At 37.7% G+C, this 26,266-nt stretch overlaps 1 protein-coding gene across 1 annotated transcript in view; it reads left to right on the top strand.

Moving 5' to 3' along the window:
- Positions 1-26,266, top strand: part of LOC150096624 (CD109 antigen-like) — a 930,782-nt gene that overhangs the window by 57,951 nt on the left and 846,565 nt on the right. Inside the window, exon 2 of the mRNA XM_090407963.1 lies at positions 159-237. Coding sequence (XP_090264089.1) covers positions 179-237 — 59 coding nt within the window. The 5' untranslated portion in view covers positions 159-178. The remainder of the gene's footprint in view (positions 1-158; positions 238-26,266) is intronic.

Raw genomic sequence — 26,266 nt, 5'->3', positions numbered from 1 at the left:
GAAGAAGAAGAAGAATCAGAATTAAAGTTTGGAGACTTGCTCTTTAGAATCTTCTTTTAAAATACTGGATTTCAGATTAATTGTGCAGTTTATGTTATAATACTTACTAATATTAATAAATTTGATATTCATCATCATTTTTTTTATATCTCCTTCAGGAAATAAATATCAATTGAAGATGTTTATCCTTTTGCTGTTAGTGGTGTTTTGCTCATTTTTGCCTTTATGGACTCAAAAGTAAGTCACTACTGCATTATTTTGCTTTAGCCAATTTATAAATGGTAATGAATTGGTCTTTTAGCCAATCTTGTTTTATAAATGGTATTTGTAATTTAAATAGATACTTTAACATATATATTTTTATGGATGGGCAATCAGTGCCACCAAGAAGGAAAAAATGAATAATTTTGTTTGTTTGTTTGTTTGTTTGTTCGTTCGTTCGTTCGTTGCTCTAAACAATTAGGGAATATTTTGGTTTTCTTGAAAATTATAAAGTTATAAAAAGAATGTAACACAATTTGTAATAAATATCGATTATTTAAACAATATATCATCAGTAACACCCTATCCATAAGTAAGAAATATTTATTCATCTATAAAATACCCCTGGTTGGCTGAGTGGTTCCATTTGAATTCCACTATGGGCCTGGATGTTGGTGATTGTGTCTAGATGAGAGATGAATTTTATCACTTGGTATGAGATCATCGTCCTGCTTATTGTAGGCCTGAAGTGGCTTGGAAAAAAGTTTCATGTTTTCTCTCTAGAGCAGGGTTTCCAAACTGTGTAAAAAAAAAAAGAAATGGAAAAAAAATGAAAATCAATAAAAAATAGAAAAAAAATCTTTAACCCATCCACGTTACGAATGTACCAAAGGTTTACAAGTAAACCTTTCATAGGTGGACGCCACAATAAAAAAAAGAAAGAAAAAAAAGTAACCTGTTATATATTACCAGTACCTGTTAGGTAAATATTGACATAATACTTTGTGCCAGATATAGTTTATAATAATAGTCAAGAAAATTTTATTCTTGCACATGACTGTCAAAATAAGTTTACACAGGTCACCATTTGTGTAGGTCTGATTCAGCAGAATTTTATGAGCTTGGAATATGAATGAAGAACCTACTTCATTCATAACGCGATATATAGGGCGAATTGGCAGCTGGAGCATTGGCAAAATTGTTTACCGAGCATACCATCTAATAAACAGCAAAAGTGTGATAAGAAAAAAAAGAGTATGACCGTGAGTGTAAACAAAATGAAAGAGCAAGTGTTGTATGGAGATTCTTTAGTAAGAGGTGTGATAGATGAGAGTTTGACAAAGTTATATCAACCTGGTACGAATGTTAAGGATGTGAGCAAGTCAATTAGAATGCAAAAGCAGAGGGTGAAAGAATTGATTGATAGTAGTAGCAGGAACGAATGATTTGAAAGGAGTCAAAATGGCTATGAGAGACGATTTGAAGGAATTATATAATGAAGGGTTAAAAGAGAAGAGTGAGAGAGTTAGGATGGTGAGTATGTTGCCGCGGTATGACAGTGAAGAGTATAGTAGGAGGGCCATAATTGCTAATGACTTTATGCATGGATCATGCAGGAGTGGTGTGGAATTTGTGGATGTGTGGAGTGAGTTCGATGGGCAAAAGGATTTATATAAGATGGATGGTTTGCATTTGAATGGATATGGTGTACGGAGACTTGAAAAGGTGTTGTTGAATGAAGTGGAAGTGGATGTGCAGATTCAGAGAAACTAGAGTTATTAAGGGGGGGGGGGGGGGAGTAGATATGCAGACTTTAGGGAGAGAGTTGAATATATGAATGTGTGTAATATGCCCGAGCGAGTATGAAGGACAACAAATCAGAATGGGATAGTTAGTATAAGGCATCAAAATAGGGATGGGACAAATGGGCTTCTGCAATTCATGTATACTAATGCCAGAAGTATTAGGAACAAGAAGGAAGAATTTTTGGCCCTGGTTGGCACTCCCAGGTCACAGGTTATTGGTAGTGAAACATGGCTGACAGAAGATGATATAGCTAGTGGGATTGAATGTGCGGGGTATGGTGTGTTCAGGAGTGACAGGGAGAATAAAGTGGGGTGTTAAATTGCAATTAATAAAGTTCTTAAGAGAATTTATTCCTTCATAATTTAACAAGCAATGACCCTATAAAAGAAAATTGCTTGCATCAAAGTGGGTAAATGATATATGTGAAAAAATTAGGATCTTTTAAGCAAAGAGAAAATAATTGTGAAAATGTATAAGATAAGATTGTTATCCCATTATATAAATAGGATATTTGAGCTAGTTGAATTGGTTGTGAATTTTCTAGGAAAATAACGTTAATGTATAATTGAAATAGTATAATATTCCTAAAATTTAGATAGACAAAGCATGGCAAAATGACTCATATTTTGTTAGCGAGAATTAGGGCTTGATTCAGGCCAAAGCACAGGATTAAAAGAAGATGCCGTAAGCATATTGTGTGCACATGGCACACGATGAATGAGCAAAAATGGAAGAAAACCACCACCAAAGGACACCACATTGAGCGCTGTCTATACGTCGGGGGGGGGGGGGGTTACAGACGGTGCTGATAGGGTGAGGTGATAAAAGGGTTAGGAATCCTTTCCCACCAGGCCTTTTGAGTTTTTTTCTTCGGTGTGTGGACTTCGTGAGTGGAGGTACAGTTCCAGAACGGGAGGGGAATCTTTGCCCCGATTCCTGGCAGAAGAGAATGGAAAGTGCTACATATCTATAGGGAAGGTTATGTATTGCAAACCCGAGGAGAATAATATTATTCCAGAAAAGACAAGGTAGTCTGTGGAAAGGCTCAGAGTCTATGTAGAATGCTTCACGTCGAAGGAGTTACTTTAACCTAAGTATCTCCCTGAAAATAAAAAAGGGTGCATGACCTACTGGAAACGAGTAGGCCTATACATGATCGAGAAATCCCAGATACTTTTCCCAGCAAGAAGAAATCATTTAGAGGATCCCGAGACGAGTAAAGAAAGAAACAAGCGCAGGAACCTACTGTAAACCAGTATCGTGAAATTTTCTTGTTAATTAATGTGAATGAATGATATGTAATTCAAGATCTGAGGACTTAAGCAGAGATAGAATAGGACTGAAGCATATTATAAATTGTGAAAGGAAATGAGTGTAAATTTTGGAGTACAGTCATACCCCGACTTACGCTACCCCAACTTATGCGAATCCTGAGTTACGCGGTTTCTTATATGTACGTATTCCTGTCCCACTTCATTCCTCACCACTAGTTGTATCTTTCAAGTGCTGGCCGCATTCGCCAGTGTCGCACATGCTGTGAACAAGCACTGATGTCTTTTGCGGTCTCCATTCATACACGATTTTTATAGTCTACAAACCTTGCAATTGTTTAATATTATGTTCTTGATAAAAATTTTATCACATAAAAAATAATAATGTCATCCACAAGAAGCAAGTCCGATTCTTCTACGGCTAGCAAGAAAAGAAAAACATTGACTTTGGAAACAAAACTCAACATTATTAAGTATTTTGAAGGTGGAATGAAAATTTGTGAGCTGGCAAAGAAGTTCGATCTACAGGAATCCACAGTAAGAACAATCATAAAAGAAAGGTTTACAGATTTTGGAGGACATAAATTCTAACGAGGAATGAATTGTAGCCACAAGGCAAGGAATAAAAAAATCATTAGCTTGCTATGAAGAAATTTTGCGTGACAAGAAAAAAACATTATGCCATAAGACGAATCTATTAGATTTTATGAAACCATCGACATCGAAATAACTTTTTTTTTTATGTACGAAAAACTACAATTATGATTATATTTCTTAAAAAATATAGGTGTTTTTGTAAACCTTGAGTCCCAATTGTAAGTTTGTATATATAAATTACATGCAAAATTATACCCCGAGTTACGCGAATTCGACTTACGTGCTTTTTGTTGGTTGCACCTACCGCATAACTTCGGGGTTTTACTGTATTAAACTAAGGATGTGTGTTTATAAGGAGCTAATGCATGATAACTAGATTTTATTAGAGAGGAATTTGAAGAATTTATGTGTGATATCATTTGGAGCAGCACAATTGTCAATTCTATATGAGTTACATGACTTAAATCTCACATTTGCTGATAATATTTGCACAATATTTTGTAGTATTGAATTGAATTTTACCAAATTTCCATGCACTGTATAAATGTTAGTATGTTGAATAAACCTTTTGCTTCTTCTAATTCAGTAGTCTGTGTGCACTATCCGATGCACCGCTTGTTAAATATATGAACCTGGGCTGGAGATAAGTAGTGAATTTATGGTCACGATTGCAAAGTTGTTAATCATTGAGGTATAATCTGAGTATCCTCTTCTTGTTTAAGATTTCCTCTTTTAAACTAATTGTCCTAAGTGGCGCAGCATTAACAAATAAATGTCTTAGGACTTTAAGAGAAGAAGAAGAACCTCAGAAGCTTTGTTGCAGTTGGATTGGCTCAACCCCAAGGCAAATCCTTTGTACTTAGACAGTACCACACGACACCATAGGGTGAACATAATATAGAGAACATAATTAACAAAGTAATTAATGAAAAAGGGACACAACAGGGGGAGGGGAGTGTTATTGATGATAGCTGATGAGCTGCAGCCAAGGAGAATAGAAGTTGAACTTCAGGATAGAGAAAAGAGCTCATTTAAGGCTATTTGGTGTGAGATTGAGACTAGCAGAACAAAATATACAGTTGGATGCTGCTATAGATCAAGTGATGGAATAGATGGTGGAGATAGTATGCATAAGCAAATAGAAGAAATGAGTGGAAGGAGGGTAATTATTATGGGAGATTTCAACTATGGTAACATTGATTGGAAGGAGTAGAGGACACATGGAGGGAAGGAATTGGATTTTACATGGTTATTAAGGGATAACTGTCTGCGACAGCATGTAATGGAAAATACTAGGTATCAGAGAGTGCTTAGCCTAGTAATTGCATCTGAGAATTTGGCTGTAACGAATATGACCACGTTGCCACCAATTGGTGAGAGTGATCATTGGGTCTTGACTTGGGAGGTGGCTAAAGGTGTAGAATTTACAATTAAGACAGGGTACATGTGGAATTATCGGGCTGGTAAGTATTACAAGCTTAGGAGATTGATTGGTACAGTACCATGGCATGTACAACTGCAAGGGCTAGAAGTTGACAGTGCATGGGAAGCGGTTAAAAAGTGTTTGCAGGAGGCAATGGCTGACTGTATACCTAGAGTCCGAATAATAAATCAAGTAGGGGTTAAATGGATGAATTGCACCATGAAGCTTGAGCCGCAAAAAAAGAAACAACTGTGGAGGGAATTTAAGGAGAAAGATGACTGGCAGGCACATGAATGGTATAAAGTGCAGGCCAGAAGGGTAACGAGTGTAGTAAGAAAAGCAAAAGTGGATTATGAAAGAACACTAGCCATGCAAGCTAAGGAGAATCCCAAACAGTTTTTTAGATATGTTACAAGTAAAAGAAAAAATGTATACGGCAGAATGATTTTAAAGAATGCCGATGGTAGGGAGGTAACCGAATCAGTTGATATAGTGGAATTACCGAGCAAGCACTTTGCAAGAGTATCCCATCCAGGTGATTACATTGCAGAAATGAAAGAACCAACAGCTTATCCGGGAATTGTGGTGAATGAAGTGGAGGTGAATAGCCTATTACAAAACCTCAATGTCAATACATCTGTGGGATTGGATGGTATACCAGCTCATGTCGTACGTGAAGCAGCTAAAGAATTGTCAGTGCCCTTGACCATTTTGTTTAATTCGAGTCTTAGGACTGGGTTAGTCATCCCAAGGGGATGGAAAGAGGGGGAAATAGTTCCACTGCATAAAGGAGGTTTTGGAAGGATAGATAATGCCTCAGTAACTTGCTCACATTTTATAACACAGTGACGGCTGAACTGGAAAAGGGTAATGGGTTTACAGTGATTCTACTGGACCTTGCTAAGGCCTTTGACAATATACCACATGGAATTCTAATCAGTAAACTGCAGCATATGGGGATGGATATAGGGTTGATGAGATGGATAGGAGGGTGGTTGGAAATGGAGATGGATATGGAGAGATATCAGAGAGTAGTTTATTCAGGAGTAGAGTCCAAAAGATGGCCTGTGACTAGTGGTGTGGTGTGCTGCAGGGTTCTGTTCTTGGACTACTACTGTTCCATTTATTCATTAACAATATAGGAATGGATCTGAGAGGAAGTGTTCATTTGGTTGCTGATGATGCAAAGTTGAGTAGAGCAATAGTGAGTGCATAGGATGTCAAAATTTTGCAGGATGATTTGGATAGTTTGGAGGACTGGGCTAAGGAGAATGGATGTCAATTTAATGTGGCAAAATCTAAGGTTATGCATTTTGGAGTGAAAAGATTAGCAGCAGTATATCACATTGGTGGAACTGTACTCCAGGAGTTTGACGAGGCCAGGGATTTGGGAGTGTTGGTGGATAGGGAGTTGAAGTTTAGGGGGCACATCACAAAAGTGACTAAATTAGCTCATCCAATCACTTGGTTGCTGAAAAATACTTTAACAAGCAGAGACAAACAGGTTATTGTTCCTCTGTATCGAGTATTGATACGACCCCATCTGGACTACTGTGCCCAGATATGGGCACCAGGGTTTCTTATGGATGGGGAGGAGGTGGAGAGGATCCAGACACGAGTGATCAAGATGATAGTAGGTCTATGGAATGAACCTTATGAGAACAGGTTGAAGATTTGTGGGTTGCAGAAATTGTTTGATAGGTGGAAAAGGGGTAATATGATTGAGACATTCAAATTACTGAAGGGTTTCTATAAGATTAATTCAGAAGATATTTTTGAGAATAGGATGTTGGTGGGAGGACTATAGGCCATACATGGAAGGTGGGCAAGAACGTGGTTAGCAGGGGTGTTAGAGCTAGGTTTTTTACTTTGAGAGTGGTGAATGAGTGGAATAAGCTGCCAGAGTCTGTTGTGGGTGCCATGACTGTGAATCATTTCAAGGCGAGTTATGATAGATACTGTGTGAATGTCGAATAGTTGTTCTTCATGTTAGGGCCTCCTTCGATGAGGCTATGGACTCCTTGGAGTTGCCCATAATAATAATAATAATAATATCCTTCTGGTGAAATTTTAGAAGTGGATAAATATTGTGAATAGTTTGTGGTATAGTGGGAGCAGATTTTCCTTGGTTATCTCTACAGTTCTAGGAGAACTAATGCCAGGATGCCTTCTTTATCTTTAGTTGTTACCGTTGAACCATCAGGATGTAAGAAAGGTGGAATGTGGAAGGGTATAAGTTGTATTTGAGACAAGCTTTCTATAAGATTAATTCAGAAGTTATTTTTGAGAATAGGATTGGTGGTGGGAGGACTAGGGGCCATACATGGAAGTTGGGCAAGAACGTGGTTAGCAGGGGTGTTAGAGCTAGGTTTTAATTGGAGAGTGGTGAATGAGTGGAATAAGCTGCCAGAGTCTGTTGTGGGTACCATGACTGTGAATCAGTTCAAGGCGAGTTATGATAGATACTGTGTGAATGTCGAATAGTTGTTCTTCACGTTAGGGCCTCCTTCGATGAGGCTATGGACTCCTTGGAGTTGCCCGTAATAATAATATCCTTCTGGTGAAATTTTAGAAGTGGATACATATTGTGAATAGTTTGTGGTATAGTGGGAGCAGATTTTTCTTGGTTATCTATACAAGAGTTCTAGGAGAACTAATGCCAGGAGGCCTTCCTTATCTTTAGTTATTACCATTGAACCATCAGGATGCAAGAAAGGTGGAATGTGGAAGGGTATAAGTTGTATTTGAGACAAGCTTTCTATAAGATTAATTCAGAAGTTATTTTTGAGAATAGGATTGGTGGTGGGAGGACTAGGGGCCATACATGGAAGTTGGGCAAGAGCGTGGTTAGCAGGGGTGTTAGAGCTAGGTTTTAATTGGAGAGTGGTGAATGAGTGGAATAAGCTGCCAGAGTCTGTTGTCGGTGCCCATTTTAATTTGCCCATTATAAAGTCATCTTTAGATTTGATGATTCTTTTTTGCAGTTATAAAAGCTCTGTAGCATAAATTATTTGAAAGACTGAAGTTTTTGCTTTGAGCCATTGAGCATGTGCTGAATTTTTTTGGCTTGGACTACTTTGACACAGTTGTTGAATCACAGTTGTTGACATGGTTTGAAAAGGGTTGGGGGTTTTGATTGGAGGAGGGATAAAAGCACTCCTCCCAGTGACAGTGATTTCTGTTAATAGATCAGAGCTGGAGCTAACACAAGAGTGCTAAAGCAATAAATCTGATCACGGAAACTAGGCATAGAAACACTGAAGGTCATCTCAATTGGTACCAGTGTAGCACTACAGGATGCAAGGCTGAGAATGACTGGGAGAAGGATGAACTGTGTTAATCCAAACATAGACACGGTTATGATCAGACTGCCAAGAGGAGAGCTAACGTCAGCAGTATATTTGGAGTGAGAGCTAGTTAAGAAGAGGTCAGGGTGTTGGGAGAATAATGAGGATTATCAGGCATTCTGGTGGATTGATGAACGATTTGTGTTAAATCATTACTGATAGCAAACAGTTCAGCTTATCTTCCAGCTTGGTCTGTAAAGTTAGAGAATGGAAGCCATTCTGAATTTTGGATGTTGAAATCACCTAGAAAGAATATCTCACTGTTGGGGTAATTAAATTGTATGAAATTGACTTTTTTATGCAATTATAAAGAGAATGGTAGAGGCAACAAATGAGGCCAAGAAAGTGAGGTAAAGATATATTGAGCCAAAGTAGATTACATAAAGGGGATTCCCAGTCTGATAACCTTACGAATGAGTTATTAGAGCTGACCAATGTTGAGTCCCACTCTTCTTACGAAAGATTTCATGGAGGATATAGTTGAAGTGAGATGTTGCAGAAGATGCCAGTCATGGTTCAGTGATAAACATCATTGATATTAGGTTGAGACCTCAAATATTGGTGAATTCAATCTTGAAGTTTTTTATTATATGGATTTGTGATATTTATTTGATTTTTGGGGGTATATTTTTGCAATTTTTTAGAACATTTTTGGTATTTTTTGAGATTTTTTTGATGATTTTTGTATTTTTTTTTTCTGTTTGTCATGGTAGCAGGTAAATTAATGGGAAAATTTATAAAGATGGTTATGCAATAGGAATGAATGAAATCACTACTCCTACATAGGGATTACCTACACCCCAATTCAACTGTAGTCTTGGATAGTGTCCCCCCCCCCCCTCACTGCAAGCTGCTATGGTTGGACTCCTTTTAGGCACAACTTAGCAATGTAAGCAGCAGCAGGATTATTTGCCAGTTGATTGGGAAGCCTCCCAAAGAGTTACCTACAGATTTGGTTCCATGTGCTATCTGGCAGATGGCCTGCAGAAACTGCTTTACTGTTGTACCCTCAAATGTAGCATGCACTGTCTCCCTTGTGAAATATTTATGGTGTGAACCAGGTCTTCAACTACACTTCATGTAGGAAGAAAGGGAGGGGTGTGGAACTGGAAACCCTATTCTAGTGATAAAACATGGCAACACCACTTTGCATCTCCTGTAAGCAAGGTAGCAGTTCTGTTTCACCTGGCAATGAAAGACATCTGCTGCCCAGATGTAATTTGTTATATTAAAGTTACTATAAAACCAAAATTCAATAAATTATTTTTTATTTATTTGTAATGTGAATGCTATCCATGAAAGGTTAGATATCTGGTTTCCCTGTTGTAGAGACCAAACATGGTTTTCTTCAGATGATCACTTTAGACCTTCAGTATTGTGGTAGTATCATATACTAGCTGACAAATATTGAAGGTCTAAAGTGATCATTTAAAAGCATTTGCAGACATACATGCCCATTATGGCATTTGAACCCACAGTCTGTTGGCTGGAAAGTAGTAAAGCTGTCTACTCGACCAACCTGAAAAAATAATCCAAGTTAAGTTGTGAGTTACGAATGTCCAGTGAACCTACTATTCTAGATGGCATTTCAAACAAAATTTTACATTTTATTGTGGTCGGCTAGGGTTGGGATAATCTGGTTATTATTATTATTATTATTTATGGCTTCTCCATGGAGTCCAGAGACTCAAATCAACCATCATACACACAAATCCTATCATACATCTCCTTGAATCCATTCACTGTCAGGGAGTTTACCAGTTCTGGCTATCCATTCCACTCACTACTATCCACGCAAAAAATCTGGTCCTACTAACCACACCCTTACACAGCATTAATGGATGGCCCCCTAGTTCTCTGACTATTTGTCATATATTGAAAAATTGCTGTTTTTTTATTTTGCTTCTCACACCAAACATGACACTTTTTCAAGCCTTTAATAAATATTCTGGTGTTATTGCACATATAGTCTGTTCAAGAACATCCATACCTATATGGAATTTGAATAGCCTTGTTGAGTGGAGTGTGGTGATGCTAGCCAATTGTCCAACCCAAACAGATAATCAAAGTTCATTTGTCAGTTATTAATGGACAATGAACTTATAGTCCTAGATGGAAATTCAAATAAAATGGTAACATTGACATAATATATCCAATCAGTCAATATGTATTAATACTTCAACAAATGGTTAGGTTGTCATTTATTGATAGCTAATGAATCCATACTCCTTGCATACTACATTAATTAGTCGTATGTCTCACTAGAGTTTCTAATTTATTAGGAGATCAATGTTTGATTTCAGTATAATAAGTATGAATTCTTAGTATCTGCTGTATAGATCTTCTATGGCTCAGTGAGTAAGCCCTTTTCATATGAAAAGCCATTTATAAGGGCTTTTCACCTGAAGACTAGTTAGCTGGTCTCTTATTGGGGTGGTAAGGTTTTTTCCTTCATGGATACTTACATTTTTTAATCCTATATATGACATGTCAGGTATATATATACACACTGTTTTGGAATGAAGTCAACTGACACTATAGTGTGAGGAACAAATAGCCATGGTGCCCACTTTAATAAGATGTAGGACCTCCTTTCACTGTGATGACTGCAGCAATCCTACGGGGCATACTTTCCATAAGCATACACCCTCTATCCAAAAAGAAACCGAACTTTTCGAAAATAGAAGAAACTTGTGGCGCCACCTGTTGTATCGTTTTGTTGTCGAAAGCAACAACCTTCATTAGTGTTGTATCAACTGTTTTATGACATTTGTTTCGTTAGAAGTTGAGTTATAATGCCAAGAGTGACAGTGTGTTTTGACAAACGGTCGGAAAATGAATTTCAAACAGAGAGCTGCGATTGACTTTTGTGTTAAACTTGGTAAAAGTTTTACCAAAATGCATCAAATGCTTCAAAAAGCATACAGTGATGAATGCTTATCGTGTAGTCAAGTTTACGGTTTAAGTGAGTTCAAAGTGGTTGTGAGATGCTCAAGGATGACGAAAAGCTGGGCTGTTCAAAAACTGGACTGAGCAAAGTTAACATCCAAAAAGTACGTGATTTCATTCAAAGAAAACCCGAAATCGTCCATGAGATTGATTAAAGATGAATTATGCATTCCAAAATCAACTGTGCACAACATTTTGACAGAGTTTGGGCCTTCGTAAATTGAATTCGCGATTTGTTCCCCACAAGTTGACCAACGACCAAATAAGTATTGAATTGAACACTGTAAGGACTCAGACTTCCTTGAAATGATCGTTACTGGTGAGGAAACGTGTTTTGAGTATGAGCCCGAAACAAAGTGCTGAGTTGAGACCACCAGAAGAGAGGCATCCGAAAAAAAGTTGCTTGGAGAAGTCAGAAGTAAAGACAATGCTTCATCATTCTACGATTCCAAGGAATTCGTTCTGCCTGCCCAAACGGTCAATGGTGAGTTTTATCTTGAAATTTTGAAGCGATTGATAGTGAGAATTCATCACGTACAGCATGAATATCGTGATGCAGGCAGCTGGTCACTTTTGCAAGATAATGAGCCATCTTGTTTGAACATTGTGAAGCAGTTTTTGAGCAAAAACCAAGTTTGTGTGTTGGATTACTCGCCTTATTCACCTGATTTAACACCCTGTGACTTCTTTCTCTTCCCCTGACTTCATTTGCCGATGAAAGGAAAATGATATACGACACCATTGAAAACGTTCAAGCATCAGTAACCAGGATCCTCAACAGTATCCCAAAAACCAATATAAAAAAACTAATTTAACGAATTAATTAACTATGCCAAACACTGTATCGAAGCTGAGGGAGAGTATGTTGATTGAAATAAATGATTTGAATAATTATAATTGGCCTGTGTTTTATTTTCTATCAAAAGTTCGGTTTCTTTTTGGACAGAGGGCGTATGATAGGAATCAATGGGAATTTTGGGCCATTCTTCCTGTAGGCACAATGAGGTCCTAGACCATTGTGGGGCAGACCTCCCTCGACCTCACCTAATGCTCTACTTCATCATACAGATGTTCATTAGGTTTGAGATCAGGGCTCTTTGGAGGCCAGGCAAGTGTGGCAACATTAATGTCCACAAACCACACAGTTACAGCCTTATGACACAGTGCATTGTTTTGCTGAAAGATACAGTGGTCACTTCCATAGAAATGCCACAAAGTAGGAAGCATTGCATTGTCCTAAATGTTCAGATATCTCTTGGAGGTTAGTGTTCATGGCACCACAAACAGAGGTCCAAGCCAAACCAGCAAAAACAGGACCATACCATCACACTGTATTTCTGAATTGCATAGTTGGTTATGCACTCTGGTAAGAGACATTCACTGGGCATCTTCCACACTCACACCCACCCATCTGTTGAGAGTGCAGCATGGTTCACCATTCTATAACACTGCTTTCCAAGCTTGCACATCCCACTTTATTGCACCACTGAAGACTATGCTGCATGTTGGTTCAGGTAATGTGCAGTTTGCATATTGCAGTCTTGCCATGGAAACTCATGTTGTCAGCCTTGGTTCTGAATGTTTTTGCACAGATTCATGTTCCAGTTGATGGAAGCCCGGAAATCTGTATTCAGTATGTTGGCCGACGAATGGCACTTTTTATATATTATCCTTCGTAGCACACTATGGTCGTGTTTGGTGAGTGTCGTGGATCATCCACTGTGGGTAACACTTGCAGTTGACTCCCTAAACTTGTAAGGTATCACTGATTGTTGATCTAGGATGTCCCAGTTTTCATCAATTTGCTGAACAGATAGCCCTGCAACATGGCATTCTATCACAATGCTTTTTTCAAACTTCATCAATTCCTTTCTCATAGCCATTTAACCCAGACACAGTTGCACTGACTTGAGAGCATCATATTCCTTCAATTTATACAAACACATGACTCGTTGCATAGCACAATGCACTTGTCCACAGGGGTGTCTGTTGACTTCTTTCCAAGCAGTGTGTGTGTGTGTGTGTGTGTGCATATATATATATATATATATATATATATATATATATCAGTGGCGGTCTGTACATAAGCACTGCAACACTGCAGCACCCCAAAGGAAAAAATGAAAAAATTAAATTTTGTTTGTGTTTATAAATAATAACAGTGCTTACAACATTATATAAATGCAGTACAACATGTTAAAGGTTACAGCTTATGTTTTGACATTGATTGAATAGTTAATAATTGGAATTGTTCAATTAACGCTTTAAATTACGAAACAAATGCATTGCGATCTAACGCCGATATTCGTTTGCTCTTGTCGTTGCATGTTACATCATTCCCAACTGTAACTGCTCAAAGGGCAGTGTATTATTAGTATGCTTACGTGCCTTATTTCTGTGAGATATGAAACGTTTATTATTGGTGCATGTGCCTGGCGAACTATTTTTTGTAAATCTTATTTTATTTTGTTAAAATAACATATAATTATTTATTTATTATAGATACAAGGCTGAATTATGACGAGGGTCACTGTCGAAAATATGAAAAGAATATTTTTTCAATTATCGTTACACGAAACAAATGCACTGCGATTTAATGCCGATATTCGTTTGCTGTCGTTGCACGTTATGTCATTAGATACTCTGCCGTTTGGGCAGTGTATCTTATGCCTGCGCTCATTATTTCTGTGAGATATGAAATGTTTATTATTATTGGCGCGTGTTCGTGGTGAACTACTTTTTTGTAAATCTTATTTTATTTTGTTAAAATAACATATAATTATTTATTTATTATAGATACAAGGCTGAATTATGACGAGTGTCACTGTTGAATATATGAAAAGAATTATATTTTTTCAATTATCGTTACACAAAACAAATGTACTGCGATCTAATGCCGATATTTGTTTGCACTTGTCATTGCTATTGATACGAAACTTTTATTATTGGTGTTTGTTCGTGGTGAGGATGAAATATTTTTAATAAAGCAATTTTTAATATGTAAATTTATTTATTAATAAATTCGTTACTGATTAGGAAAAAAAAGTTTTTTTTTTTTTTTTGTATATGCAGCACCGCCACTTAAAATTTTCACCGGCCGCCACTGATATATATATATATATATATATCTGTGTAGCTACAGTACTGTTCTAACAGAAATTCATAACAACTTATCCACTATAAGAAATAAACTTCTGAGATAGGAAAGTATCTTACATCATCAGAAAGTGATATATGGAGGTGCTAAGAGGAGGGAGACTAGTAGTTACTATAGGCTCTTTACTTGGGTCATTGTTGTTTGACTTGTACATTAATAATATTGTCGCCGGTCTAGATTGTGATATCCAATTATTTGCTAATGATGTTAAGTCAGGAGGGATGTCTGAGATTCGCTATCTTTTGCCCATTTATATGGTCAAATGATCATGAATATTACATCTACCTTGATAAGACCTACCATTCCCAAGCATGATGATTTCTTCCTCCATAGAGTACTACTATTTTTATTAATTTACTCCTGAATTCTGCTTTGACCAACTTTCCCAACACTTTAACCATCATTCCTGAGATAAATACTGATCATATTTAGGGTTTAGCAAGTTTTGAAGAGTATGATAACAATGGAATTTAATGATTTTTAAAAGTTGTTTACATGCATTATAGTAGTGGAGTTTGCAATATTCAAACTATGGTTATTATAAATATTCAAACAAAGTATGGTTATCTATATTTAATATTATTGCACAGATCTAGGTTGGTCACATATTTCATGGATGGTTTTCACATAGTTCATGAATGGCAAATAATTGTCTTCCATTAGTGTGAAATAAATGTAGACCAGAATTATTGTTTTGAATATCTTTGCCAATAACAGTGGTTCAGTTATTCCTTTATAACAGAAAAAAATATTATTTTATCATATTATCATTTCAGATCATTTTGATTATAACCATGAAATTGTAACATAAACAAAAAACAAACAAAAAATGGCATCCAAGAATCCTTCAGCAATCAGCTTGACCATAAGATTTTTTAAACACCAAAAATTTCTGCATCATTACATGACAAAAGACAAGCTTAACTGCCTCTGAGCAATTTCTGCAACTTAATTGTTTCGAAATGAATTTTCATTTGTCGATATTTTCATAATTTTCATGAAAAAAAAAAAGCCTATTGTGAGATCTGAGACACAATGCATGTTATTCAAAGAGATCTATCATGAGTGTGAAGAGGTAAAAATCAGAATATATCAAAAGTTATAGCACATTTATGAAATGCTAACCTGATGAGCTGCAGACATGATTTTGTAATTTTATTTTGTCTAATTTTGCCACTACAAATAGGCTGATTCAAATCAAATTTGAAATGATGTCACACATTTTCAGAGATCTTAAGTACCAATTTCATCAAGTTCTCTTCAACCAATGCCAAATTATTATGTCAGTTCAAATCATTTTGTCAATAAAAGTGATACACTTAAAACAACAATTTGAAGCATAGACACCAACAGCATCCATTTGCTTCAAAGTTTCTTTCAAATCTTTTGATGAATAGGAACATGCTTAGGCATCTTACATTTTCATGAAAGGAATAAACAGAGAAATTATGTGATAGTGTTTATCATAAAATATTTACCAAGCATCAGTTTCCAGTCTGAAAGATCTGGAGCAGAACAGTCTGATCCTAGAGAGCATGCATGCATGCATGTTATCATGCATGCTCTCTTAAAACAATGTTTTCTGGAAAAAAGCTTATAATCTTACATAAAAGCCATTTCGTTTTTGGAGCAGTTATACATGAAAGCTGCAAAGCATTGTTACATTACTCAAATATCAATAGTTATTGATATTGGAGCAGTGTAACAGTTTATAGTTAGGGTAACTATAAATAGAATTATAAATAGATGAGAAGATCAAATACATGATCCTTGCTTCTCATTTGCTCAACATTCCAGAGGCCACAAACCACCTTAATCAATCATCTCTGAAGCCCTTTCCAGTATCTCTTTATCCTTTTGAAAAATGGGTGACTAAATTTGTGCACAGTAATCCATATGTGGCCTTATCAAGTCCTTATACAATGGAACCATGACATCCTTACTTCTGTCAGTGTCCTCCTTATCATTGCCATATTCTCCACTCTGCTATTCTCACAATTTTAGCAGTGCCCCTGGAAATTTAGGTTCTTGTCCACGATCACTTCCATATCTCTCTTATATTCTCTATCTCCTCCAAGATATATCCACCAATTGTATACTCTACATCCCATCTTTGTTTCCAAAATTTAAAAACCTGGAAGCTTTGCAACACTAAACTGACAGCTCACTCACTCACACATTCAGCACATGCATTGAAGTCTCTTCTTGAAAGCCATGAGATCCATTCTACTCCTCATAGTTTTCCCTAACTTTGAAAATATTATTGACATACAAGTTAAACAGAATTAAAGAGAATGCTGCTGTTGTCAACCCATTTCAGAATCATGGTCCAAACTTGTTTTTGTAGTGCTTTAATGACAACTCCAGAACACACATAGATTGGCCCATATTTCAGTCTTTAAAAACTAGAATTTTCATAAAAGAAAAGCTAATTTTCCGACTAATATAAGAACACTGGGCGCACAGTATGCGTGAACTAGTAATCACCTCCCTTATGAAGAAGAATTTTGCCCTCTTTTGACTCCTTTGGAAGTTGGCCCAGTGCAAGTCTCATGTTGAAAAGGTAAATATCACAGCCATTGTTAACTCCCTGGAACATTCCTTCAAAACATGGTGATTGGGTTACAAGTGGGATCCTACAGGACTCAGTACTGGGACCTATATTGTTTAACCTTTATATCAATGACATTGTCAGTGGATTGCAAGGGGATATTCAGTTGTTTGCAGATGATACGAAGCTGGGAAGGATTATTAATAATAGTGCAGATGGGGCAGCCCTGCAAGAGGATTTGAATAAGCTAGATAGATGGGCAAATGAATGGGGGGTGTCAGTTTAATGCAGCAAAATGTAAGGTCTTGAGGTTTGGGAAACATCGATGGGACACTGCATACTCTATGGGAGGAGTTATACTGGAGGAAGTAGGGGAGACAAGAGATCTGGGGTTGATGATTGATAGAAACCTGAAATTTAGGGGACATATTGCAAAGGTGGTGAAGGTAACACAGAGGATTGCTGCAATAATGAGAAAGACACTGACCTGCAGAGATAAAACAGTTATCATTCCGTTGTATAAGACCCTGATCAGACCACACTTGGACTATTGTTCTCAGATTTGGTCCCCAGGATTTGAAGGGGATAAATTAACTGTGGAAAGGGTAGAAAGGCGGATAACAAAGATGGTTTCAGGACTGTACAATGATAGTTATGAGGATCAGCTGAGGGAATGTGGACTGTAGAGTTTGGTGGATAGAAGAAGGAGAGGTGATATGATTGAGACTTTTAAACTGTTGAGAGGTGGTTACAGGGTTGACAGTGGAGAGTTCTTTCGCTTGGTTGAACAGCGGGAAGGAGTGATGACAAGGGCCATCCCTGGAAGTTACGAAAGGAAACTGTGAGCAAAAGGGTGAGGGGTGGTTTCTTTGCATGGAGGGTGGTTGAACAGTGAAATGCATTGCCTGATGGAGTGGTGAGAGTGAGAACGGTCAATGAGTTTAAGGAGTGGTATGATAGACTTTGTGTTTCTTAGGGGGGGGGGGGGAACTCCCATCGAAGAGTCTTGATAGACTTTGTGTTTCTTAGGACCTCCCGCGATGAGTCTTTTGACTCCATGGAGGCCTGAATAATAATAATAATGTCATTCAAACCTTATAGCCTTATGAAATTGAAGTTTACTTAGTTTCTCATATATCTCCTGTTCCCTCACCATCAATGACTCATCCTCTCTTCCCAATGCATTCAAGTTCTGCATGATGTCACATTCACTAGAATGAAATACAATTATGAATTGATCATTAAATATCCCAATTATATCCTCTGCAGTGGTTATCATTCTGTCATTTTCACCAACCAGTGTTATCCTTCCATAATCATTCTTTCTTCTACTGGCCACTATATCAAAAAAAAAAAAAAAAAACTCCCTGGAATTTTTGTTAGCCTTATTTGCTCATACCTTACCAAACAAGTCGCTTGTCAGCTCTTTGAATTCCACATGCAGCTAGTTAGTACCACTCATCTTGTGCTGCCTATATAATAATACTCTCTTCTTTCAGATTCTATGCCTTACCCCTTAATTCATTCGTTTCACCCCTGTTCTATTTAACCTTTTAACTTTTGGAATACATTTTGACATTGTCCCCACTAGATAGTGTTTGAGTAGGTCCAATCAGCATTGATCTCCTTTCCAACCAGTACCTCATTTCATGATATTACTGTACGTTTTCTCCTCAGTTTTCATCATCACTAGCCTTACAGTTACATATATCCCCTTTTAACAGAAGTTCCTCACGTGGCTGGCCATTGTCCAGGTGATCACCTCCTAGTCACTCTCATCTATTTATAATAATGTTATCTGATGAGAAGATCAAATACATGATCCTTGCTTCTCATTTGCCATCAACTCCTAAAGTAGTTGTCTTAAAAACTCAAGAAATTCTTTCTCTTTTTGTGTAAATGCATCTCTTCAATTCAAATGTATATTACCATAATTTAAGTCACCCATAATGATCATTTTTTCTTGTTTACTAAGCTTATTTGCCTATACATTTCCTTCTCACTACCTTCCACATTACCAGGTATTTAGCAACATCCATGTAAATATTTTATTCTATCCACCTCCAATTCTACCTCATAATCAAATTTTATATATATTAATTGTCTTATTGCATCAGTTTTAAAAATATTATTATTATTATTATTATTACCCTAAGACCCCATGGAGGTAATGACTCATCTAGGAGGTCCCTTTGTCATACACACACTCATCATGCTGTGTTTTAAACACATTCAAATTCTCTGCATACACCACACTCTCAGGCAGGGCATTCCAATCATTCACAACTCTGCATGCAAAAAACCTACTACTTCCTTCTCTCTCTCACTACCTTCTATATTACCAGGTATACAGCAACATCCATGTAATTATTTTATTCTATCCACCTCCAATTCTACCTCATAATCAAAATTTATATATATTTATTGTCTTATTGCATCAGTTTTAACAATATTATTATTATTATTACCCTAAGACCCCCATGGAGGCAATGACTCATCTAGGAGGTCCCTTTGTCATACACACACATCTCATCATACTGCGTCTTAAACACATTCAAATTCTCTGCACACACCACACTCTCAGGCAGGGCATTCCAGTCATTCACAATTGTGCATGCAGAAAACCTGTTTTTCTGCATGCACAATTGTTCATTCCCTTGCTCACATCCTTATACAGCTTCCAGGAATGATCTCGTTTTCCCCTAATTTCCCACCATTTTATGAAAAACCTCTTCAATGTTAATCCTATAACAACCCCTTACCCAACTTGTACATCTCGACATATCAGCCCTCCTATTCACTAGACTCTGTAAATTGCATCTTCTCAACCTTTCCTCATATTCAACATTCCAGAGATCAGAAACTGCAATTTGGAATCAGAAACTGCAATCAGAAACTGGACTCTTTTCAACATCTCTTCATCCTTTTGAAAACCAGGTCACCAAATTCTGTGCACAATATATGTACAGATTTGGTCACCTGGTTTTCAAATGGATGAAGTGGCCTAATGATTAGACCACATGTGTGGCCTAATCAGAGCCTTGTACAATGGAACAAGAATCTCCTTACTTCTACAAGTCAGTGTCCTCTGCATCGTTCCCAGAATTTATTGTGTTGTCCTCACAATTTTGGCAATGTATCCTCTAAATTTTAGATCCTTATCAACAATCCCTACCATATTCCAAATTTATTCCAAAATTAAATCATAATATTCCAAATTTTAAAACCTTATGTTTTGTAACACTGAACTGACATCCCCACTACTGTGCCCATTCACTCAGCCTGTTCAAGTCTTCTTATAACATCTGCTGTACTCTTCATAATTTGTCTCAACTTTGCATCATCAGCAAACAACCATATATCCCCAATTCACATCATCCCCAGTATCATTAATATACAAGTTAAACAGCAAGGACCCCTAAAACAGATCCCTGAGATGCACCACTAGTGACTTTCCTCTTCTGGAATATTGCTCAACCTACAGGAATTTTCGACACCTATCAGACATTCAATCTCTAATTTTTATTTTTTTAATTTTATCTTTTTTTACCTTTTGATTTTTATTTTAATCTTTAGTTTATTTTTATTTTATTTTACTTTTCTCTTCTTATTTATTACTCTTATTTTATTTTATTATTATTATTATTATTATTATTATTATTATTATTATTCAGGCCTCCAAGGAGTCAAAAGACTCATCGAGGGAGGTCCTTTCTAAGACATAAAGTCTGTCAAGACTCATCGAGGGGAGGTCCCCCCCTGAGAAACACACAAAGTCTGTCATACCACTCTTTAAACTCGCTGACCGTTCTTGCTCCCACCACTCCATCAGGCAATGCATTCCACGGCTCAACCACCCTCCACACAAAGAAACCACTCCTTACCCTCTTGCTCACAGTTTCCTTTCGTAACTTCCAGGGATGGCCTCTTGTCATCACTCCTTCCCGCTGTTCAACCAAGCGAAAGAACTCCCCAGTGTCAACCCTGTAACCACCTCTCAACAGTTTAAAAGTCTCAATCATGTCACCTCTCCTTCTTCTATCCACCAAACTCTGCAGTCCACATTCTCTCAGCTGATCCTCATAACTATCCTTGTACAGTCCTGAAACCATCTTTGTCATCCATCTTTGTATCCTTTCCACAGTTAATTTATCCCCTTCAAATCCTGGGGAACAAATCTGAGAACAATAGTCCAAGTGTGGTCTGATCAGAGACTTATACAACGGAATGATAACCCTCTTATCTCTGCAGGTCAGTGTCCTTCTCATAATAGCAGCAATCCTCTATGTTACCTTCACCACCTTTGCAATATGTCCCCTAAACTTCAGGTTTCTATCAATCATCAACCCCAGATCTCTTGTCTCCCCTACTTCCTCCAGTATAACTCCTCCCATAGAGTATGCAGCATCCCATCGATGTTTCCCAAACCTCAAGACCTTACATTTTGCTGCATTAAACTGACACCCCCCATTCATTTGCCCATATATCTAGCTTATTTAAATCCTCTTGCAGGGCTACCACATCTACAATATTACTAATAATCCTTCCCAGCTTCGCATCATCTGCAAACAACTGAATATCCCCCTACAATTTACTGGCAATGTCATTGATATAAAAGTTAAATAATATAGGTCCTAGTACTGAGCCCTGTGGGACCCCACTTGTAACCCTCTGCCTCCTGGAAACTGCTCCACCATACACAACTCTCTGATACCTATCAGACAGCCAATCCTGAATCCAGTTGACCAATCTGACATCCAGACCCATGTGCTGCAACTTAAATATCAGCTTATCACATGGCACCCTGTCAAATGCCTTCGCCAAGTCTAAGAAAATTGCAGTATATGCCTTTCCCTCATCTAATGCTCTTGTAACTTTATTATAAAAGGCTAGCATATTGCTAAAACGAGAGCGTCCTTTCACAAATCCATGTTGATTCTCACTGATAACATTACCCTCATCTGCCCAATGCTGTACACGGTCCCTCACTACTTTCTCCAAGATCTTAACAACTACTGATGACACACAGACTGGCCTATAATTAGACACTTCCAGTCTGTTACCACCCTTATGCAATGGCACTATCTTACCTTCCTTCCATTCCCTGGGCACCTTTGCCAAAGCCAGACTTTCATTGAAAAGCCACGTTAAAGGTATTGTCAATTCCCTAGCACATTCTCTCAAAACTCGTGGCGAAATACCATCCAGTCCCACAGCTTTACTGACATCCAGAGTACTCAGTATCTGAAACACACTCTCCTCCTGTACCTCCAGACCTCGTACCAGTCCTATCCCTCTAGCATTAAAACTGACTCCTCTAGGATGAAATACTCCAATAAAGTGTTCATTGAACAATTCCACTATGTCCTCTGCATCAGTCACTCTATTCCCATTTTTATCCCACAATATCATTCTTCCACAGTCATTTCTCCTCCTACTGGCCACATATCTAAAAAATTCCCTAGGATTTTCTTTGGATCTTAGGGCCAATCTCTCATATTCCAGTTTCGCTTTCCTTACCACACGGGTCACTCTTCTGGCCTGTGTCTTTTATTCCTCATGCATCTCTTCACCTGTCTCCTTATATCTCTTCCATAGCCTCTTTTTCGCATGCAATTCCTGTTTAATATTGTTTGTCATCCACTTTACTCCAAATTGCGCCCTCTTCTTCACTCGTGGTATACAACTTACCATTGCTGATAACAAATATTCTTTCACAATTTCCCATGCACTGGTGATATCCCGGCCTTCCAATTCCTCCCTCCATGAAACTTCCCGAAGTTGACGTCTAAGACTATTATAATCACCTGCCTTATAATTCCACATCAGTTCCCGTCTCTTTGATACTCCTGCATGTCTATTCATTTTCCAAGTCAAAACCATATGGTCACTCTCTCCAACTGGTGGGAGAGACGTCAACTCAGTTATTATTAACTCTTCTGATGCTATAACCAAATCCAAAATTTTTGAACCTCTTGTTCCCTCTGTTACATGTTGCCTAAGACATTTGTCCCTCAAGAATTCTAGAAATTCCATTCCCCTATTGTTACATGCATCTTCCTCTCTCCAATTTATACTACTGAAGTTAAAATCTCCCATAACAATCATTCTTCTTGCACTTGCCAAACTTAGCTGTCTAAACATCTCCTGGTCCCCATCCTCTGTGCTCCTGGGTCTGTAGCAACACCCCACTAAATATCCTGTCTTGCCTACCTCTACCTCACACCATACGCTCTCAAAATCATTTGTCTCACTACCTTCCAAATTGTCCACTCTTAGAGGACATAGGTCATCACTTATCATAAGCAGCACCCCACCACCACGCTTTCCCCTCCTATCCTGGCGAAAAATGCTATACCCAGCGACTTCTATTCCTGTTTTCTATATCCCCTTCTGTCAACCACGTCTCAGTGAAACACTCAGTAGGGAAATACCTCTGTAATCTCACATTCAGTTTTATTTCCCTTTTTATAAAAGGATACTATGAGAGCTCTACTCCAATCATCAGGAATTCGTCCCTCTGTCCAAGCATTCTGAACTATGCAGTGCAGCCACTGTAAGACTCTTATACCACTATACTTCAGCCCTTTTTCCTTTTATTTCTTACTTCCTGATTATCTTTTCTAATCCCTTTATTTTATCTGTTTAACAAGTCACTACCGCTAACATTTCGGACATGCAATGTACTCTTATTCTTTTAACCTACAGAAACACTATGAGAGAAGCCTTCTTTTCCTTAAGGCTTGTATTCCCACTAAAGTTTCCTTTATCTGTTTTTTTCTTTCTAGGAAATAAAAAATATTAAGCATTTAGTAGATATCATTTGAAAATAAAAACACCAGCAAAGGCAACAACATCCTAATGCATCCAAGCCAGCAAATAAGGTGGGACATCTTTTGGTTACTCGTATATGAAAATATGACGTCTGCATTACTTCAACATTAGTATCATCTCTGCTTCTGGCTCCCACTGATGAGACCACAATAAAGGTTGAAACTGATCTGGATGGCGGCCCTTACCTTAACGCATAGCATAGCCAGCAAAGGTTGGTCGATTGGTAGAGCCTCCACTACTAAAGATTCACGCAAAAAGTTAAGCAAGTTTGAGCATGGTTAGTAGTTAGAAGGGGTGAAGTCATTCGATGCTGTTGGCACACTCTCCCTCGATGAGTCTTTGGACTCCCTGGAGGTGTCACATAATAATAATAATTATACATGTCCATAAGGATATGTGCAATTTGGGATAGTAAGGCAAGTGATGTGAAGTCATTAGCTTCTATATACAAGCTGCTCAGTACTTAAATTACTTAAGGCGCAAACTTTGTTTGCTTACACTTGGATAAAGGATTAAACCAAGAATATACATGACTTATTTTTTAATGGTATTAACAACACCAAATAATTTTATCAAAAATATGTTTTATTAATTGCTTATATTTTGCTGAATTTCAAATCGGCATCATCAGAGCACAACACGCTAGTACACGTGACAGTGAAAGTGAAACAATACAATTGCAATGGACAAAAGATCTAAAGACCTATTTTGGCACCTTCTAATGTTAAGAAAAAAGAAAAAAACATTACATTTCAGCTATGTGGGAGCTGCTCTTTGGATAACAGTTTTGCAAATTTTTGACTTCGTCACAACTTTGCATCATCTGCAAACAACTGAATATCTCCATCCAAATCTTCACCAATATCATTAATATATAAATTAAACAGTAATGGCCCTAAAACAGACCCTTGAGGAACTCCACTAGTGACTTTCCTTTTCCTGGATATCGCTCCTCCATACACAACTTGTTGATACGTATCAGAGAGCTAGTCTCCAATCCAATGCACTAATCTAATATCCAACCCCATCTGCTCTAGTTTGACTGTCAACCTATCATGAGGTACTCTATCAAAAGCCTTTGTGAAATGCAAGTATATTACTACGTATCCTTCTTCTGTCCAAGGAAGCAGTCACTTTATTGTAATAAGTAAGTAGATTACTAAAGCATGACCTCCCTTTAGCAAATCCATGCTGTCCATCAAAGATAATACCATTGTTGTCAACCCAATTCTGGATCCTAGTTCTCACAAGCTTCTCCAACAACTTAACCACAACACCTGACTCACAGATAGGCCTGTAGTTTAATGCTTGATTTCGATCACCTCCCTTATGAAGTGGCACAATCTTGCCCTCCTTCCACTCCTTAGGAACTTGACCGAGTGCAACCCTCTTATTAAAAAATATGTCAAGGCAGGTGTCATCAACTCCCTGGCACATTCCTTAAGAATACGCAGTGATATATTATCAAGTCCCACAGCCTTATTAATATCTAGTTTGCTCAACTCCCCATACACCTCTTGTTCACTTACAGTCAGTCTCCCCTCCCCTTCATCTACTGCTCTCAATCTCTCCATGAAGTCACATTCACAAGATTGAAAGACCTTTATGAATTGCTCATTAAGTATCTCCACCACACATTCTGCAACAACTATCTTTATACCATTTTCTCCTATCAATGCCATAATTATTCTTTCTTTTGCTGGCTACATATCGAAAGAACTCCTTAGGATTCTTTTTGGCTTCATTAGCTAACTGCTGTTCATACCTCTCTTTAGCTACCCTCACCAACCAAGTCATCCTCCTTGCCTGGTCTTTGTAGACCTCATGAAATTGGTTATTTTCACTTCTCTAATGTTGCCTCCACAATGCCCTCTTTCTCTGTGTCGCATGCTTAATCTCTTTATTCATCCATCTCACACCAACCTTATTTAACTCATCCTTGGAATACACTAAGACATTGCATCTACTAGATAGTTTTTGAAAATCCCCCAAGCTGCATTGATCTCTTTTCCAGCTAACTCCTCATTCCATGCTACACCTGCAAGCTGTCTCCTGACCTCTTCATAATCACCCCCCCCCCCCTTGTTGTTCCACATATACCGTTTTCTCACAGAGGTCCTCACACTGCTGGCTACCATCCAGGTAATCACCTCATAGTCACTCTCACCTATTGATGGATGATTTGACACCTCATTTATAATTACATCCTCTGATGAAATGACCAAATCCAAAACCCTTAATCCTCGTGTGCCCTCTGTTACATACTGTCTGAGGTAGTTATCCCTCAAAAACTCAAGAAACTCATTTTCTTTACTTCCAGTTGCTATCTCATCATTCCAGTCTATATTG

Source organism: Typopeltis vanoorti, chromosome 18 (assembly GCF_054136105.1).
Source record: "Typopeltis vanoorti isolate ZY-2024b chromosome 18, IOZ_Tvanoo_1.0, whole genome shotgun sequence".
NCBI lineage: Eukaryota > Metazoa > Arthropoda > Arachnida > Uropygi > Thelyphonidae > Typopeltis > Typopeltis vanoorti.
Note: the sequence above shows the minus strand (reverse complement) of the source record. Positions and strands in the feature narration are given on the sequence as shown.